The sequence below is a fragment of the Caretta caretta genome, chromosome 25 (assembly GCF_965140235.1).
Source record: "Caretta caretta isolate rCarCar2 chromosome 25, rCarCar1.hap1, whole genome shotgun sequence".
In the NCBI taxonomy this organism is placed as follows: domain Eukaryota; kingdom Metazoa; phylum Chordata; order Testudines; family Cheloniidae; genus Caretta; species Caretta caretta.
The window spans coordinates 9,597,637-9,617,292 of record NC_134230.1 but is presented as its reverse complement, the minus strand read 5'-3'; the positions used below and the strand labels follow the sequence as shown (position 1 = coordinate 9,617,292).

The window sequence follows — 19,656 nt, the reverse complement described above, 5'->3', positions numbered from 1 at the left end:
CAATAGGCATTCCCATAATACAAATAATATAGCACATTGATTGATAAACATATGACAATTTACATTACAACAAATAGCTCCAACTTCACAACAGTTACACCTCAATACCGGAGCCTATTTTCCACTAAAAAGACTTATGTCCTACAGGAAGTAAATATTGATGTTTTTTGTTTTTGCAAGAAAACCAAACAGCAGCTAGATAAATTTTGCAGTTCAAATCTCTCAGTGTAATGGAGAGAGCTGTAACAAAACATTTATATCTGATTTTCATTGAGATGGAAAACTAATACAAAAGTCTCAGCACATTGGGAAAAAAATGCTAATACACAAGACAGGAGTATTATTTTCTAGTACAATAAAAAAAAGATAATGATCAATACGCATCAAAGTAATTTCAGACGCAATTTGCTAAACTGCAAGACAAAACATTACTTAAAAATGTATGAACTTCCCATCACTCAGTCTCAATTGTGTTTGCATCAGAGACTGCTCCAGCAGTAATTAGCTGCCATTCCCACACCTTGTCTGTACTCATTACATCTCTTTGGCTTGTGGGGGAAAGAAAAAAAAATCACAGCTGAACCTCTGCTTGCACACCGGACCCAGATTTTGCCAAGTACACGGTAAATCTTTATAAGCTGTTGCAATCATTCTAGATTTATTTCTTACCGCAATTGATTACAACTCCCGATCAAACCATTTCTATATTCATTCTAATACGACGTTTATCGCTGTTTGTACTGGACTAATGTAAAATGCATTGTCTCACTAATGCATTTCTCACAGAATCATAGATGATCACAAGGGAAAGAGAAACATTCAAGCCAAGCAGATAGCACATTTGCACAGAACACACATTGTTGTTTTCCATTTCATTGACTGCCTGCAGGAAGTAGCACCAGTCATTGAGGAGGTGGGGCTCTTGCCATTAAATCATTATTGATACAATACCCACTTTGGTATAATGGGGAACCACCTACTGACAGTCCTGTATAATAAAAAATTGTATTATGGTACCACCTAGAAGCCCCATACAGGTTCTGGGCCCCATTTTGCTATGTGCCGTATAAACAGAGTAAAAGAACAGTTTACAATATGAATAAGAAGATGCAACTATTGAGTAACAAACGGAATGGGGGAGGATGAGGGAAGCAGTAAAAACTATATGCATTTACATGGGCCAAATAAAATATCAGAAGTCATTACTGCCCTTCTCTCATCAGAGACCACTTGTGGTTAAAGATACCACTTTTTTGCAACAGTTGTCCTAATTCCAATTTGAACAACTGTGTTCTGCCTTCCTAAAATTCCATTTCAACCAGACATAATATTGTTGGCTTCTAGTCTTAAATGGCTCGACAGAGTTACTGATAAAAAATGGCTGCAACATTTGACCAGCGGTTGTTACACCCTGTGGCAGATGAATGATTCCTATACATAGAGGTGTAGGAAAGGCACTAAAGTAAATGTTGGATATTGTGCTATTGCTACAATGGTATTCTAATCTACACTGTACACTATATTGCATTGACTAGAATGCTATGGAAATTCAGTCTCAACTCTGCCATCTATGTGCAAACTTTCATTGGTGTTAACAAGAGTTATGTGGGGAGGAGAAATCAGGATCCTTTATTCTTCTTCGAGTGCTGGTACACGTCAATTCCAATCACGTGTGCGCACGCTGTGTGCACGGTCGTCAGAAAGTTTTCCCTTAGCAGCTCCCACCTGGTCAGCTGCGGAGCCCCCTGGAGTGGCGCCTCCATGGCACTCAATATATAACCCTGCCGAAATGGCCCCCACTTCAGTTCCTTCTTACCGTCCATGATGTCCATTGGAACGGCGTTCACTTGCCTTCCAAGTGATTCCCTTAGTTTTCTTCTTTGGCCTGCAGTTTTAGTCTAGGATTCAATTAGCAGTTTAGTTTAGTGTATATAATTTGGGTTAGGCTGCAGGGACATCCCCTATCCCTTACCTCCCGTCAGCTGCAGGGCATGCCTCGGGCCCAAGGGTTTAAACTTTGTGGGACCTGCGGTAAGCCCATGCCTACGGGCGACCCCCAGGATGCGTGCCTGAAGTGTCTGGGGGAAGAGCACCAAACAGACAGGTGCAAAATCTTTCCACCCTATGACGAAAAGAAAGAGGGATTTCCATCTGAAACAACTTCTGATGGAGTCCGCTCTCCATCCACCGAGCACATCAGTGCAGAGCGCCCCGGCCTCGGTGCATGACACGGTACCAAAGACAGACTCTGATTCAAAAGACCCTCAGCACCGGCACTCCTCAGTACAGACAACCAGGCATGGCTCACACTCACCGGTGCCACACAAGTGGCACAAGACGACAGACGGGGTTGTTCCCCGGTGCCAAAGCCAGGACCAGGTGCAACCGCAATGCATCCTGCGAAGGAGCACTCAGTGCCCAAGGGTCCCTCCAGGGTAGCTCTGCCCCTAATTAAAACTATACAGAGCAATATCAAAATGCTGCAGCAGACCCCAGCAACAACCCCGCCTACGGCGGGGGGTGTTGAGTGCAAGTACTTTGTCCCATTCAAGTACTTGTTCTCGCACCTGCAGCCTTTCACCCTAGTAGTGACAGCCGTCATCAAAAAGGAGAGGCAGGGCCAGCAAGGACCAACTCCCAAATCCAAGGAGTCTAAAAGATTAGACCTTTTCGGTAGAAAGGTCTACTCAATGGGGGGCCTGCAGCAAATTATAGCAAACCAACAAGCAGACACAACTTCAACTCGTGGGACTCCATGTTGAAGTTCAAGGAGCAAATTCCATCAGACTCCAGGGCTGAATTCATGGCCATCATTGACGAAGGGAAGGCGGTGGCATGAACCTCTCTTCAAGCCTCCCTTGATGCGGCAGACTCTGCTACCCGCACCCTCTCATCGGGGTTAGCCATGAGAAGGGGTTCAGGGCTGCAGGCATCTGGGCCGCCCCTCAAAGTGCAGCAAACCCTTCAGGACCATCAGGACCCCTCTCATGAACAACTCCTTATCCATGAGGTGCAATAACTCCTCACCATAGGGGCAGTGGAGGAGGTTCCTCAGGAGCTAAGGGGCAAAGGATTGTACTCTCGTTATTTCCTAATCCCCAAGGCAAAGGAGGATCGCATATCTATTTTAGACCTGCAAGTCCTGGACTCAACCAGGACTCAACTCAAACTTCATGGCGAAGTTGAAGTTCCGCATGGTCTCCCTGAGCACGATCATCCCGCCCCTGGATCCAGGGGCTGGTACGCCACCTTCTACATGAAAGACGTGTACTTTCACATAGCCATTTGGCCTGAGCACAGACAGTTTCTACGGTTTGTGATCAACCACAAACATCATCAGTTCACTGTCTTCCCATTTGATCTATCAACAACGCCCTGAGTGTTCACAAAGTGTATGTCAGTAATAGCAGCCTTCCTCCCCAGAAGGCAGGTGGAGGTATATCCCTACCTCGACAACTGGCTAATACGGGGGCGCTCCAGGGAGCGGGTAGAATCTCAAGTCCGATTAACCAGATTCACTTTTGAGAGACTGGGACTCCTCCTCAACGTGAACAAGTCGAGCTTACCACCGACCAAAAGAATAGAATTCATTGGGGGAGGTGCTGGACTCGGTACAGGCAAGGGCGATCCGGCCAGAGATGTGATTCCAAGCCATAACTGACCCTCAGTTGGTGTGCGAGGAAGTCCCCTTCAACAGCCCACAACCCTCTCTGGCCCTAAGAACGGACGCATCAGCTCTGGGTTGGGGGGCTCATCTGGGAGATCTCCGAAAGCAAGGCCTATGGTCGCAGCACGAGCTCTCATTCAGTATCAATATCAAGGAGCTCAGAGTGGTGCAACAAGCCTGCCAGACCTTCCTGTCCCAACTACAAGGCCAGTGTGTGGCAGTGATTACCAGCACCACCACTGCCATGTTTTACATCAACAAACAGGGTGGAGCCTGTTCCTCCCCCCTATGTCAGGAAGCCCTCCAGCTATGGGAGTTGCGCACAGCCCACTCCATTCACCTGGAGGCATCATATCTCCTAGGAGTGCAGAACGAACTAGCAGATCACCTCAGCAGGTCGTTCCACAACAAGTGGTCCATCCATCCAGATGTCGTACATTCCATCTTCCATAGGTGGGGGTTTCCCCCGGTAGATCTGTTTGCCACCAGGAGCAATACAAAGTGCCCAACGTTCTGCTTCTTCTGGAAATAGCCCGGGTTCAATCTCCGACGCTTTCATGCTACCCTGGGGGGACCTCCTCGTATATGCCTTTCCACCGGTCGGACTCATACACAAGCTGCTGCTCAAGATCCGCAGAGACAAGACAGAAATAATTCTGTTGGTCCCAGGATGGCCACGCCAACAGTGGTACACTCCATACGCTTCTGGAGCCGTCTGTGGACACGGCGGTCCTGCTACTGCTTTTCTCAGATCTCAACACCCAGGACCACAGCCACCTTCACCCAGACCTCCAGTTCCTCCATCTCACAGCATGGAAGCTTCATGGTTAAACCCAATGGAGCTCCTGTGCTCGGAACTGGTCAGGCAGGTTCTGCTCAACAGCAGGAAACCATCCACCAGGGTCACTTCTCCGGCTAAGTGGAAGAGGTTCACTTGCTGGCATGCCCAGCATCATACACCTCCACTTCAGGCTCCTATATCACTCATCCTGGATTACCTCCTGCACCTGAAAAGGGCCATCCATCAGGTTATAACCTTGCTGCTATTTCAGCCTTCCACCAGGGAGAATTGGGGCGTTCCATGTTGACCAACCCTAGGGTAGGGCGTTTCCTCAAGGGCCTGGAAAAATTATATCCACAGACTCGATGACCTGTGCCTGCATGGGACTTCAATCTGGTCCTCTCCAGACTAATGAGGCCCCCTTTCGAACCACTGGCGACTCACTCCCTTCTGTATTTGTCGTGGAAGGTGGTATTCCTAGTCGCCATCACATCGGCTAGGAGGGTGTCCGAGTTAAAAGCACTAACCTCCGACCCACCGTACATGGTCTTTCACAAGGCCAAGGTGCAATTCAGGCCTCATCCAGCCTTCCTGCCCAAGGTGGTGTCCCAGCTTCATATTAGCCAAGACATTTTTCTACCAGTCTTCTATCCCAAGCCTCATACCAGTGCACAGGAGCAGAGGCTTCACTCACTGGATGTCTGGCGTGCACTAGCATTCTACATCAAGCATATTAAATCTTTCAGGTAATCTAATCAGCTGTTCATGGCGGTGGCAGACTGGATGAAAGGGCTCCCAGTCTCTTCCCAATGCATTTCTTCCTGGATCACAGACTGCATCCACACATGCTACGGGCTGACTAACGTCCTAGCCCCATCTATTACAGTATGTTCCACAAGGGCACAGGCCTCATCAGCAACTTTCCTGGCCCAGATTCCCATTCAGGAGATCTTCAGAGCGACAACCTGGTCATCGGTGCATACGTTTAACCACTCACTATGCTATCACCCAGCATTCCAAACATTTTGCAGCATTCGGCAGAGCAGTACTCCAGTCAGCAATTCCTTAACTCCGACCACACCTCCGTGTCACCTGATTGGAATCAACGTGAACAAGCCCTCGAAGAAAAACTGTTATTTACCTTCTCGTAACTATCGTTCTTCGAGATGTGTTGTTCACGTCCATTCCAATAAACATCCTCCTTCCCCTCTGTCGGAGTAGCCAGCAAGAAGGAACTGAAGGGGAGTCGGGTCAGCGGGCTTATTTGTTGAGTGCCATGAAGGTGCCACTACAGGCAGCTCCACAGCCGACCCGACAGGAGCTGCCAAGGGAAAACTCTGCAACGACTGTGCAAGCAGTGTGCACGCACCTGATTGGAATGGACCTCAACAACACATCTCAAGGAACAACAGTTATGAGAAGGTGAGTAACCATTTTTTTCCAGTGTATCCATCAACTGAAAACCAGTGCACAGAAAAGTGATCACAGAATTACGGTTGAGGCTACTGCATGCTAAACCATTCTTTTCAGATACTAATAAAGGTTCTTATTTTTCATATGCTTGGTCTTAGTCCAATATTAAGGTTTGGGATTCTATGGTGATAAATATCTGGTTTTGTTTTTGGTGGTGTTAGAGGCCAAGGAAAACAAAACATTTCACTACAGAAGCATTAGTCAGATGACACACTCCTCCATCTTGTTAGGCAAACAGCAAGATTGTGTGACTTCCAGATATGATCTCTTATTGTGACCTTACTGAACAAACACTTTCACACAACTGTGGTAAAGCAGTTATTTCTGTACAGCAAAGCACCATGCCTGACTAAACAGCATTTTAGATGCGTCTCATATTCTACTTAACTGGACACATAAAATATAGTTACCAGAGCGGGGGGAAGGAGGGGAGGGATAAATTCTGTCCCCTGTGAGTGGCTTGCTTTAATACCCTTAACTTGGAATTCCATTTAGTAGATATAAAATGGAAGTAAGGTTAGTAATTCTGCTGTATTTTCAGTGGGCAGGTTCCCATTTCCTTTGGTAGGATAAAGGATGACTGTTGAGAAAGCAAGAGGATATACACTTCATTTATTTCAACCTACAATTCTACATTAAAAAGGGGGAATTCTTATTACTCCTTTCCTGCTGGTAATCAGATTTGAGCAAATAAAACAAGATCATCTTACTCATCATATCTGCTCCACATCTGTGTTTGAGTCACATCTGGTTACTTAACTGACAAAAAGGTTTTTACTTTTGTTAAAACTGCTAACTGTAGCACAGATGCAGCTATGGAAGAGTGAGCTGGATTCTATACCGCCTCACAATAAACAGAAAATCTTTATTGCTGGTGATTGTGTCAGACAGAGAAAGAACCCACTTTATTTTCAGGTAGCAGGTGGAGTTTGCAGTTTTGACACTCAGGGGGGAAAAAAGTGTGATGCATGAACTTAAACTGGATCTAGAAGCCAGAAAGTATAAAATATGGACTCTGTTAATGGCACTTTTACACAATCATTTCAGATGCCAACCATACTTTAAAATGACTACATTTATCTCTGGTGACAAAAATGAAGTATTCTTAAATTAAGTTTCCTGAAGTATCAATCCTTCCTTCACGTGGGTGGGTGACATTTGGTGCCACATCCCACTGGCAATACAGGAAGGAAAGCATTTATCTGTCAGGAGTGCACAGCCAGATAGACAGTCTGTGGGGATGGGTTACTTTCTAAATGTAAAGTGACTGACATTTTTTTATTCAGCGGAGGAAAAAGCCTGGGCAGAGATAGAAAAGGGAAAACGAAGCAGTTTGTCACTTACCACTGCCCAAGTCAACAAACAAGTCATCCTCAGTCATTTTAATCTCATCAATCATTTGGGCCACTAGATCAAAGGAAGTCTCTCCATACACCTCTGGGGAAAAGGGCTCATAGTTGTTGAGTTTCTCTGGGTCTGTCACCGAGTGGTTATATACTTGCTGCAAGATGTGACGGAGGAGCCCATTGGAGGGACGAGTGTTCAGTTTCATGGGCTGGGTAGTTCCTTTCCACTAAGAGTGAGGAGCAGAAAGGGAATGTAAACAAGAAAAATACATCATGACATACCTACGTTTGCGGGTGGAAGGGCAACTGACACAAAGATAATCCACGTTCCTCCACCCCGTCTCTTGCATGGGTAAAACTGATCCAGTGTCCTTCCAAAAGCAGCAGCAAGACGTGCTAAAAGACTTCTGCAGCAATGCCGCTTGGGGAGGCTGGTTTGCTTTACTGTCTGTGTCACCTCACCCAATAGGTATTTTCGAAGACTGCATACTAGATACACGAGGGAAAACACATCTAAGATCTGCCTACATACTAGATGTAACTACTGCATTTCATTGCGCCATCAACATAAAGACGGGTTTATTTTCTTGCCATGAAGTGTAGCATGGGAGGAATCACGCTCAGAGGGAGTGGGAGAGAAAATTTAAGCTTCTGCTAGCCAATAATCTCACTCCTAAATAGAAGCTATTGATGTTTCTGAACTTCCTCTTGTCTTCCCCACTTTGGATTTTAAACGTCTGTAAGCTTTTTTCCCTGGGCATCTTTTCCATCTCCTTTTCCTGATAGTCACCTCTTTCCTATCTGATCCTCTGTTTGAGGGCTCAGTGCTGCTACCTCAGAGGCCAATTACCACTTCTGCTCCTTATGTCAGCTAGCCTGGGCTCCTACATTCAGCAGGGCACTGGCAGGACAGAGTGAAACTGACTAAATTCTCACTTCAGTGCGTGACTGTAAATGAAAAGTTTCAGAGTAACAGCCGTGTTAGTCTGTATTCACAAAAAGAAAAGGAGTACTTGTGGCACCTTAGAGACTAACCAATTGATTTGAGCATAAGCTTTCGTGATGAAGTGAGCTGTAGCTCATGAAAGCTTATGCTCAAATAAATTGGTTAGTCTCTAAGGTGCCACAAGTCCTCCTTTTCTTTTTGTAAATGAAATGTGAGTGCTGAAGAATTCCAACTTTTAAGCTATTAACAAAGACAAGATTAAAGTGGCCAGCATCTATGAATCAGGCAAATGATATGGAGATTTGTAGGTGCCAAAGTGGTGCAAAGTCTGGGAGAAGTTCTAACCTACTGGCCATATCTTTCTGAGGTCTATTTTGAATGCTCCCACAAAAGAAGATAACAGTCCCCAACATGTGTTTGATAGGTCAAAGTGCTTCATAAGGCCCCGAGATTGTGATTTTTGTAGAATAAGATGTAGTATTAAATTGGATGAGTGTTAAGTACAACGAGATACTACTGACAGAACGGGCATCTAAATTCCATAAATTAAGTAAAATTCTTATTATTAGATTACACTTACTGTGTTTCATTACCAGCCTTAAACTTGGGGTAAGAAAACCAAAGAAGTTGCCTATTATTAGAAATCTATTAAAATAGATTTCATTCCAGTTCTTCCTTAATAGTGATTGATCCTTTGGAACAGAACAGTTCTAAAATATAGCTTTACTGAACAGTAAGGGAATTCTTAATCTATGGATCATCGCCATGATACACAAGTTAATCTGGACTATTTAAGGAATCTTTAAGTCTCAATCCCCACACGCACAAGTAAACGTATATACATTAAATCCTCGTGAAATTTCTGATGAAAAAAGCTAGGTATGGTGCATGCAAAGGAACCCTTTTTCAAAGGTAACTCAACTATTTCAAATGTCGAAGCAAGAGTGCCAGCTGCACATTAGGGACTAAGAGCCTGCAAACCTGTATTTTAGAAAAATTAAGCCATTCTTATATAAAAGATATAAATTCAAATCCTCAAGTGCCAAGTTTTGGCCGAGAAAGCAAGGTTTAATAGACGACTTATTAACTCCCGAATGAATGGAAAAGCTGTAATGGTGCTGTTTAAGCAAACACACAACTGAGTGCTAAGAAAGTCAGCTCTTCTTAGTTGTCATTTTCAGTACATGAATTTGAAACCACTAGCCTGAATAAAGCCAACTAGATAGGCACCACAGCATAATAAAGGTAAATACATACCAACTGATGAATGCTATCAATGGCACGGTTGTATTTGTCACAAAGCCTCTGCATGCTTTCAAAGCTGGGAAAGGAGAAAAAGCGAAGTTTGCTAGTCAGTTAACAGTAAAGAGGGTCTTGAAATGCTCAGCTATGCACATTAAAGCAACACTGCCAAGGTTGGTAGGCACAACATTTGACCTACATTTTTTGAAGTGTACATACTGTAGCTGTAATTTTTTTTTTTTTTGCAACAATCATTAATTCTTTATGCAATTTTACACTTTTATAAATTTTCCTTAAATAAGAGACTTTAGCGGCCCAACGATTCATTAGACATTCTATACCTGGTATCCATGTGATGGAAAAAAAAAAGTTCTTTTAAAGAAACTGATTTCTACCTAGGGAGGTGGTGGACTCTCCTTCCTTGGAAGTTTTTAAGGTCAGGCTTGACAAAGCACTGGCTGGGATGATTTAGTTGGGGATTGGTCCTGCTTTGAGCAGGGGGTTGGACTAGATGACCTCCTGAGGTCCCTTCCAACCCTGATATTCTATGATTTTAACGTTCAGCTTCCAAAGACTTATTGTAATGAATGGGGAAAATTAAGTTATGGCGATAACTCGGTGCTATCTTACGTTTTTCCTTTCTGACCTATCAGGAATTCAAGCTGGAAATTCCCATGGGCCCTCTTAGCTTCCTCCCACTTCCCTACATGCAAAAAAATGTTTTAAGCACTACACTCGTAAAAAGAAAAGGAGGACTTGTGGCACCTTAGAGACTAACAAATTTATTTGAGCATAAGCTTTAGTGAGCTACAGCTCACTTCATCGGACGCATTCAGTGGATGACTTGTAAAGTAGTCTGCTTTGTTCCTTCCGGTGTCCACTATATCCAGCTATGAAGACAGTCAGACACTTATCCAGAGCTCAGTTCTATTCTGTTCTAACATGCAGTGTGCCATGTAATACAACTTCTTCAAAGTACAAACTTCATCCGCCAGACACCTGCTTTACAAGGAAAGCATACTGCTTGTTCTGTGGGTTAGTTGGGTTCACAGTTTAGCCAGGCACCTTAATTGCAGAGGCTGAGAGGATTACAGAATTATTTTGGGTCAAGGAGGTAAGGATACCTGCCAGGCCCACCGTCATTACATAACTAGATTCCAGAAAGCAGCAGCAGAAAAGCCAGTCCACAGAGTAATTGGGCATATCCCACATCTACCCCAAGACAGGAAGGGAGGAGGAAAGACAGAGGAGAAGGGAAGGAAGTTAACTTCTCATAAACTTGACTTCACTGCCACAACTAGCTAAGGCCTGGATACCCAACTTCAGCTACGAGAATAGCATAGCTGAAGTCAACGTATCTTAGATAGATCGACTTAGAATCACTTACTTCGCATCCTTGCGGCGCGAGATCAATGGCCACTGCTCCCCCATCGACTCCGCTTCCGCCTCTCGCCATGGTGGAGTTCCGGAGTCGACGGCAGAGCGATCGGCGATCGATTTATCACGTCTACACTAGACACAATAAACCGATCCCCGATAGATCGATCACTACCCCCCCCCCCCGATCCAGCGGGTAGTGTAGACGTGGCCTCTGACTCCTTATCTGAGAACACGGCTGCTTTGCACTCGCTTTGGGCTGCCAATTAACAGGTTTTAATTCCATGTTAATAAAAACAGGCAAGACTGAAAAATATTTTTACGAGTGTCTATTTGCATTTCCATAATGCACTGGTTTTCATTCCTAGTCTCTGCATTTGCAGCACTGCAGCCAATCTTCTAGGATTAACTTTTCAAATAATTCTCCCCCCCCACAAGGAAAATGAACTGATTAAACAGGATGACAGGTTTATGGCTTCTTTGAACAGCTTCTGAGAAATAAGTCAGGTGTGGTTGAGGACAGATGGTTTCTTCTCTTATTCAGTATCATTGCTGACAAAGTGAGGCTGCACACCTATACATACCCCACCAGTGCTACACAATTACTATATTACAATATCAGCATATAAACCATAGACCTGACATTAAGAGGTACTGAGCACTCACTACTCCTATTTAATTCCCTGGGAGGCTGGAGGGGCTAGTACGATGAGACCATATAAAATAAAAGGAATAATATAGCACCAAAGAGTGGTCCTTTTACATTGCAAAAGCCATCCAGGTGCTCAAAGAGTTAACGCTGAATTAGGACCTGATTCAGTTTCACCTGTCTCAATCCCACTCAGGAGACATGATCACTTTGTGGACACCGGTGTACTTAGATCTTTTCCATAAAAGAAATTCCATGGATTTTCATAAATCACAACTTGTCTGCAGGCAAGTGTCATCTCTATTTCCATTTTCAGTTAGTACAGTCAAATTGAGCCAAAAATATAGACTCTCTCAACTGTGTCCAAACGAACTTATTACAAACAAAAGAATTCCATAGGGTCAGATTCTGTCCCTCCCAATCTCTACCCACAGAGCAGACTGCAACACAACCCTGTCATGCCAGTCCATGTAGTAGGTGTTTTCACATAGTTCTGTGAATCAGGCACTGTTCCTGCTTCTCCAGAGACAAAGGCTGTAGGAACAGTTTGAGTTGAAACTAGTGTTGCCACTTGTATTTGATTCTGAATAGGAGAGGAGTGGGGAAAGTTAACCTTCCACAAACATGGAGAGAAAAATCAGTGGTGCCACGGGCAGCTCTGGCATAGTGTTTTCCAACACGAATTCTTAGTTACTACAAAAGCAGAAACTTCAATGCCATTCAGATTCCAAATGCTGGCTTTAGCCCAACAGCACAGATACAGATCATTGTTTCAGGGTGAGTAATTCCAACGTACACCAGCTCAGCTTTCTGCTATGTGAAGTTTCCAATTATGTCCTTAAATCCAGCAGCCGTTGCCAATACTCCTGTTACACATTTCCTACCAAAATAACTTTGTAGAGTCTGAAGCCAGTTCTAAAAGAAAACTTCAGCTCAGTTTGCAGTGTCTATAATTAGTTATTCTTAGACCAATTCACAACAAGCCATTTAGGCCTGCCCTTCTGGGGAAGGGGGAGTTCCTCTCACCTTTTTGTATCATAGTCAATTAAAACATAATTTTCCATAGCAAGCTTGAGATCTGGGATTTCTTCACAGACCCACCTGCAATGAGACAAGAATCAGAATACAATAGACCCCCAAATCTTTTACATTAGTGTTTAACGAGGCAGTTTTTATTTTTACTGAAGCAGCAATCCGCCTGGATTCTAGACAGACGTTCCTATAAATTAAAAACAGTGTTACAGAAAGCATGAAAGACTGCAATATTGTGAGAAGTGAAGTAGACATCACAAAATGCTAATTATGGGGCTGGAAGAGTTCTTATTCAACACAAGAGTGAATATGAAGTTAAGTGCCCATTACCACTGGCAGAACTATAAAGCTCTTGAATAGGCATGAACTCCATTTTGACTTCACAATGAAGAGACAAATATACTTAGTTGATGTAAAAATAAAAGCCACAGCTAATGCTAATCTAATGGGAAATGTGAAGCACAGAAACAATCATTCTGAAATGCATTTATTTTTTTAATAAGTTATGAACAACCACTTCCTTAGACAAAGCTACTTGTCTATCTTGCCACACGTAGATGCAAGTCATCTTCTGCAACCTGATGTCTGAAAATGCACAGCAGTCCTCAGCACAAATGAAACCTTCAAAGAGTTGATGTGAGAGGGCGCTTTCTCCCTCTACCAGTGCAGTATACTGTATTTCCACTTAAGTGGCCCAGCTTGAAATAGACTTGATAGTGGTTTTGATGTTTTTGTTGTTTGTTTTCTTAAAGGCATGTGGTTTTTTCAGGATTAATACAGCCCTGTATTCTGCTCCTATTAGAAATGGAAAACTGACGACCACTGCCAGGATATCTGACAAGCTAAATCTGGCAAAAGAAATACAGAGTTCTGCATTTCATTTCAAATGTGAAAAAGTTAATTATTTTCAAAGACAACTTAAAAACTAACAATGAGGGCCACAATCTGGATGGCAAGTCACTGGAGCGACAAAGTCTTTGTAAAGGGCCGGGGAAGTCACATCAGGAAAAAGGGTTTCACACCCTTTCCTTTCTAATCATCAAGCTGAGAAACAGTGATCTGAAGTATCACCCAAAATACAGAGTGCTCTGCAGAATACCATTGGGAACCACATTTTCTTTCCCTTAGGTCTTGATATTATGGACAGATTGATTCCTCGAATACTATATAGCATTTGTTTTGTTTTTTTCAAAAGAGCATCACCTCTATGCTTTGTGGCCCTATAAGGACTCCAACAATGATTTTGTGGGGTTCCATGTTTATCATTTCCACTTTGGTATCCAATTTGGTCAGCTTACTAGAAAGAAAGTTTCTGAAACTGCCATCATGACAACCACGGATCTGACAGTCAAGCTGAGTTCTTTCTGGCTCGTGGATCATCCTGGCTAAAAGAGTATGCAACTGACACTTAGGCTATGTCTACACTACAGCCTGTGTCAGCAAAACTTATGTCACTTCGGGGTGTGAATATTCCACCCCTCAAGCGACATGAGTTAGATGGACATAAGCTTTCGTGTGCACAGCACTAGGTCAGTGGGCGAGGTTTTCCCGCCGACATAACTTATACTGCTCACGGAGGTGGGTTTTCTATGACGATGGGAGAGTTCTCCCGTCGGCAGAGTGTGTCTTCACCACACGCACTGCAGCTGTATGTGTAGACATACCCTACGTTAATAGATTTACTGATAAAGATTCCAGGCTCTCTCCCCACATCTCTGTGTTGACTTTGCAGTGGAATTGATAGTAGCAAAAATACGCAACAAAAAAGAACCACATTTTAGACAAAGTCATAAGACATGATTGCATGTGTACAGGAAGCAGATCTGTTGATTAAAAGTGCCATTTCAGTAAAATCACTTTTCTCACTTTACTACGCTGAAAGGTGACCTGATTTTATTTTGAATAGGCTAAAAGTGTACAAAATGTCCCAAACAGCCAATGTGAGAGATGCGCATTTAGTATCCAAATGACTTAATCTTAAATCACTAATATTCCTCTTCTCATTGCTCTTTAGGACATTCAGCACCTTACAAAAAGGCATAATGGTAAGTATCTGTGAACTACATTTCTTTCTATTCTTCTAATGAAGACTCACCTCCTTAAAACCTCACTTTTTTTTATCTCTACAATTTTTTCCCCCGCAAACTAGGCCAGTGTGCAGCAAACAACTGTTCATATCACAACTTTTCAAGCCAGTGGTCAGCTCTACATCCTCCCACCTCACACCTCCATAGAACAGTTTACTAGCATAAGCAACAAGTATGCACTGTGGTTAATTTGGTACACGGGTAAGAATGATAGTTACAAACATATGTTAAGGCTCTGTATGCACTACAGAAATCCCCATTTTTATAATAAAGCTGTGAAACATGATTGTGGCCCAACTGCGATCTAGCAATGACTCTTCTTGCCATTGGCTGGTGTGCACACAGAAAGTACGAGTGCAGATGACTGCTACTCCAGCAGCCACTTTCAGTAGCGTAGCAGTTAAACCTGCTCAGAGCAAGTCAAACTGATGTGCTACTGAAAACAGATGTCAAGAGCCAGAGAGCTAGGGCTCCCAACCTTACTAATGTTACTACCGCTGAACTGCTGTCAGCAATGGCTGAAAAAGTTTCAGACAAGGCCTTTGTGGATTTAAAAAAAGAAATGTCAAGGAACAAGGCTAAACCACGGTCCCTTAACATGGATAACATTATTTTCTACCCACAAACGCAGGGGAAGTATGCTTGAAAACAATTTTAAAATCGGATTCTCTGTTGTGGATAAACAAAAAACCCAGTCATATTAGGGAGTGTTTCTGCTCAGCAACTTTTTCTCAAGGCTGCCAAAACCACAGTGCATATGAATTATTGCTGTGTCACAAACTGTGTGTGGCTGTAGTGGTGCCTGAAAACATTCAACCCTCTTACACTCGGCCTTCTTTCCAGTAGTATTTCAGCCACACCCTCCCACTGATGCAGCTCCACTATGCTCAGGCAGGCAGCACTCCTGACCCTTCCGAGTGCCAATGGCACTGCCCAGTTGTAGCCACAGTGGACTATTTTAAGAAATAAAAGTGAACAGCGTAAGCTTAAATCGGGCCAGAACCTAAGAAGAGACCGTAGATGGCGGTGGTGGTGTTTCGCTTGTTTGTTTGTTTAAGTTCCGAGCCTTATGCTTCCAAAGACTAAATTTTAAAATCCTCATTATAAAAAAACAAACAAACATAGAATTTGATACTGTTGTACAATTTCATTTAGAACAACCGCAGACTAGAACAGTTTGTTTCAGACTAAGATTAAATTGGGGGCATGGGGAGGAGAAGTTACTGCATCGCGTGAATTTACAGAGCTGTAATTCTGATTAGTGTCCAGGTTTAGTTCTGCTACAGCATAATTAGATTGCTATCTTCCCTTGTATTTGTTCCCCTCCCCTACACCTAATGTCTAATTTGAGACATACAGTAATACCAACATGGAAGAAAAGGTTCTGTCCAGTTCTGCATTGAACACTTACCGAATTGTCTCAATGATTTCATGAGCAGCATCATGGTGTTTGTCCTGAAATTAAAGGGGAGGGGGAAAAGAGAGAGAAGAGAAGCAGTTTCAGACAGACATCTGGAGAACACCATTCATATCAATCCCCAAAGATTACAGGACTCAACCTTCTAAAGTAGATTAGGAGTTAGAGAGGCAGGAGTCCTTAATTGCCACCCAGCGCAGTTAATATATTCAAAATGTACATTTCTTGAGAGACAACAAAGCTTCTTATACTTAAGAAAATAGGTTGTCTTGAGTTTCCACAGACCACTAAAAGGTTTTTAAAAAACCGCCCTTCCACTTATGTCACCTTCACTTCTTGAAAATAAGAAATGTTACAGTCAATACCCTTGGGGATTAGTGCGAGGTGTGTGTTTGAATGCAAGTTACATAACAAACAATAAGAATGGATATTAGTGATAAAAACTGATAACACCATATACCAGCTACATTGAGGCCTTTCTACCACTATAAAGCCATTGAAATTGTTCATTGTGTTACACATACACACACAGGATTGTGCGACACAAAGATTCTACTGGCATGTGTTTGGAATACCATATTACTTAGGTAAAGCCACAAGTGAGTTCTGCAGGTCTCATTCCATATGAGTGCCAATAAAACCCTTCTGCATGTGCCACATGTTACAGAAAAGTCTGTTTTAGGAAAATTATGGGAGGTTCTGAATATCTTATTGTATCCATCCTGCAAAGCCCAGAGCCATAGTTACCAAGAGTTCAACTATAAAGGGCTCAGAAGGAGACAGAGAAACCTCTAAAAATAACCCTAAGAGTCATAACTTTTTTTTTTTTTTTTTTAAATTAAAATGACTTTCCTGAGCAAAAAGCAAGCACTGAGCCTCCAAGGTCTGAATTTTCCATCCTGGGCCTCAGATAGGATAATTTTTGAAGGGCTTGTGGGTAGGAAATTCCACATTTGAGGAAAAGAGGAAACATTTAAATGCAAATGATAAAAAAAATGGGGGACGTTTGAAATTTTAGAAGTTGTCCAAGGGCAGACTGCAGGCAAAGTGATCAAAGACGCACGATAGAATGCATTTGTGACATAGCGATCACTTATACATATAGTATCTATATTATTTAGTCCGTATCGCCTGTATATGCACACACACAGCTAACAGACTTTTCCTCATTTCTGAATTCTCTCTCAGTGGTATGGAGGTTATACACAATCTAAATCCGTATTTCTCACAGCCAAATTTGGGGATACGTAGGTTTCCTATCATACATACCCAGTTTTAAATTTGGCTTCATAACATCAAGTCTTACTTTTAAAAACCAATTTCAGCATGTGGTAAAGGACAACTACTGCGGAAGCAAATCCACATGCCCTGCAACCTGTACACCCACAGGTAATATGTTAATTAGGTACTGGTTTGAACAGGAATCTGAGAGGACAATGAAAGGGGACAGAGATAAGGAAGGGCAAACATCTGTTAACCTACTGACTCAGGCACAGATATGAAAGAAACTATGCTCTCTAAACTGTCAGGAAGGGGGTTTATTTTTAGAATGTCAGAACTTAAGGCTGTAACTGTGAAGAGTCAAGCTGTCTGGGATCAGTAGTCTCAGGGCATGGCTACACTTGCAGATGTAGAGTGCTGTGAGTTAAACCCGCCTTTATACAGCGCAGCAGGGAAAGTGCTGCAGTCTGTCCACACTGACAGCTGCAAGCACACTGGCATGGCCATATTTGCGGCACTTGCAGCGGCATTGGGCACGGTGCATTGTGGGCAGCTATCCCACAGAGCACCTCTTCCCATTCTGGCACTGTGGCTTGTGGGAAGGGGGCGGGGAGTGCAGTGCATTCTGGATCCTGTCCCAACACCCCGTGATGCATCGCTTCGCATCCCAGCATTCCCTTTGATTCCATCCACAATTGGCACCATCTGTCAACAGTTTTTGTACTGTGCGCTGTCTTCCCTTTCGGTCTGCGGGAATGGAGCCCGAACTGCTGAGGAACATGCTGGCAAGTCTTGCCAGCGCGTCACGTTTGGCAGTCGAGTTATTCCTTAAGATCCAAAGAGACAGTGAGGACTCCGACGATATCGACTCGAGTAACGCAAACGACACGAGTTTGCTTGTGGCATTCAAGGACATGCTCACCACCGTCAAATGCCACTTTTGGGCTCAGGAAACAAGCACTGAGTGGTGGGATCACATCGTCATGCAAGTCTGGGATGACGAGCAGTGGCTGCAGAACTTTCCGATGAGAAAAGCCACTTTCATGGGACTGTGTGCTGAGCTCGCCTCCACCCTGCAGCGGAGGGACAAGAGATTAAGAGCTGCCCTGACGGTGAAGGAGCAGGTGGCTATTGCAATCTGGCAACTCCAGACAGCTACCAATCGGTCGTTAACCAGTTTGGAGTGGGGAAGTTGACCATTGGAATCCTGTTAATGCAAGTTTGCAGGGCCATTGATTGCATCCTGCTCAGAACCACCACGACTCCGGGTAACGTGCATGACATTATGGCTGGCTTTGCACAAATGGGTTTCCCTAACTGCGGAGGGGCGATAGATGGGACACACATTGCAATTCTGGCACCAGCCCACGTAGCCTCAGAGTACGTTAATCGGAAGGGATATTTCTCTATGGTTCTCCAGGTACTTGTGGATCACCGTGGGCGTTTCATTGACATTAATGCATGGTGGCCCGGAAAGGTGCATGACGCACTTATCTTTCATAACACTGGCCTTTTCAGGAAGCTGCAAGCCGGGACTTCTTTCCCCAGACCAGAAGATCACCATAGGGGAAGTTGAAATGCCCATTGTGATCCTTGGAGACCCCGCTTACCCTTTGATGCCGTGGCTCATTAAACCCTACATAGGGAGCCCTGACAGCAGCAAGGAGTGGTTGAACAACAAGCTGAGCTGGTGCAGAATGACTATGGAGTGTGCTTTTGGCCGTTTAAAGGGTCGCTGGTGCTCTCTGTATGGGAAGCTGGACCTAGCCTATAACAGCATCCCCGCGGTTATATCCGCATGCTGTACCCTCCATAACATTTGTGAAGGGAAAGGTGAAAGATTCACTCAGGCATGGAACTGGAGGTTCAACACCTAGAGACTGAATTTGAACAGCCAGAGACGAGGGCTATTAGAGGGGCCCAGCATGGAGCTGCAAGGATTAGGGATGCCTTGAGGGAGGAATTTGAGGCTGAAAGCCCACAGTAACGTCTGGTGTGGTGCCCTGCACTGATGAAGCGTGGTAGGAATCTGTGTTTGCTACATATGATACGCTGACTTGCAGTGCCTTTTTTCCTGGGCTACGGTTTCTTTTACTTTATGCAATAATAAAGAATGTTTTCAAAGCCAAAAAATCAATTTATTGAAAAGAAACACAACACAACTGCTTGGGAAACACAAAAGGCAAGGAGGTGAGATGGGGTGGGGTGGGGAAGGGAACAGTACAATCACAGATTTGCGTATGTCCTGTCTGGAGTGCTGTGCAATGCATGCTTCACTTCAGGATGGCTTCACTGCATAGTGATGGGCATTGAGGGCAGTGGGTAAGGGTTGTAGTTTTCAGGGCTGGTTGGGGGGGGAAGGGGCAGGCACGGTAGCGCTCTGCCTGCATGGCTACGAGTGCCTGGATCGAGTCCGCT

At 43.9% G+C, this 19,656-nt stretch overlaps 1 protein-coding gene across 6 annotated transcripts in view; it reads right to left on the bottom strand.

The window, feature by feature from the left end:
* DOT1L (DOT1 like histone lysine methyltransferase) overlaps positions 1-19,656 on the bottom strand; it is a 107,531-nt gene that overhangs the window by 63,241 nt on the left and 24,634 nt on the right. For all 6 annotated transcript variants that reach the window (XM_048830964.2, XM_048830969.2, XM_048830966.2 and 3 more), the window contains exons 2-5: positions 16,012-16,055; positions 12,508-12,582; positions 9,471-9,534; positions 7,266-7,494 (exon numbers count right to left, since the gene is read on the bottom strand). In XM_048830964.2, the coding sequence (XP_048686921.2) occupies positions 7,266-7,494; positions 9,471-9,534; positions 12,508-12,582; positions 16,012-16,055 (412 nt within the window). The remainder of the gene's footprint in view (positions 1-7,265; positions 7,495-9,470; positions 9,535-12,507; positions 12,583-16,011; positions 16,056-19,656) is intronic.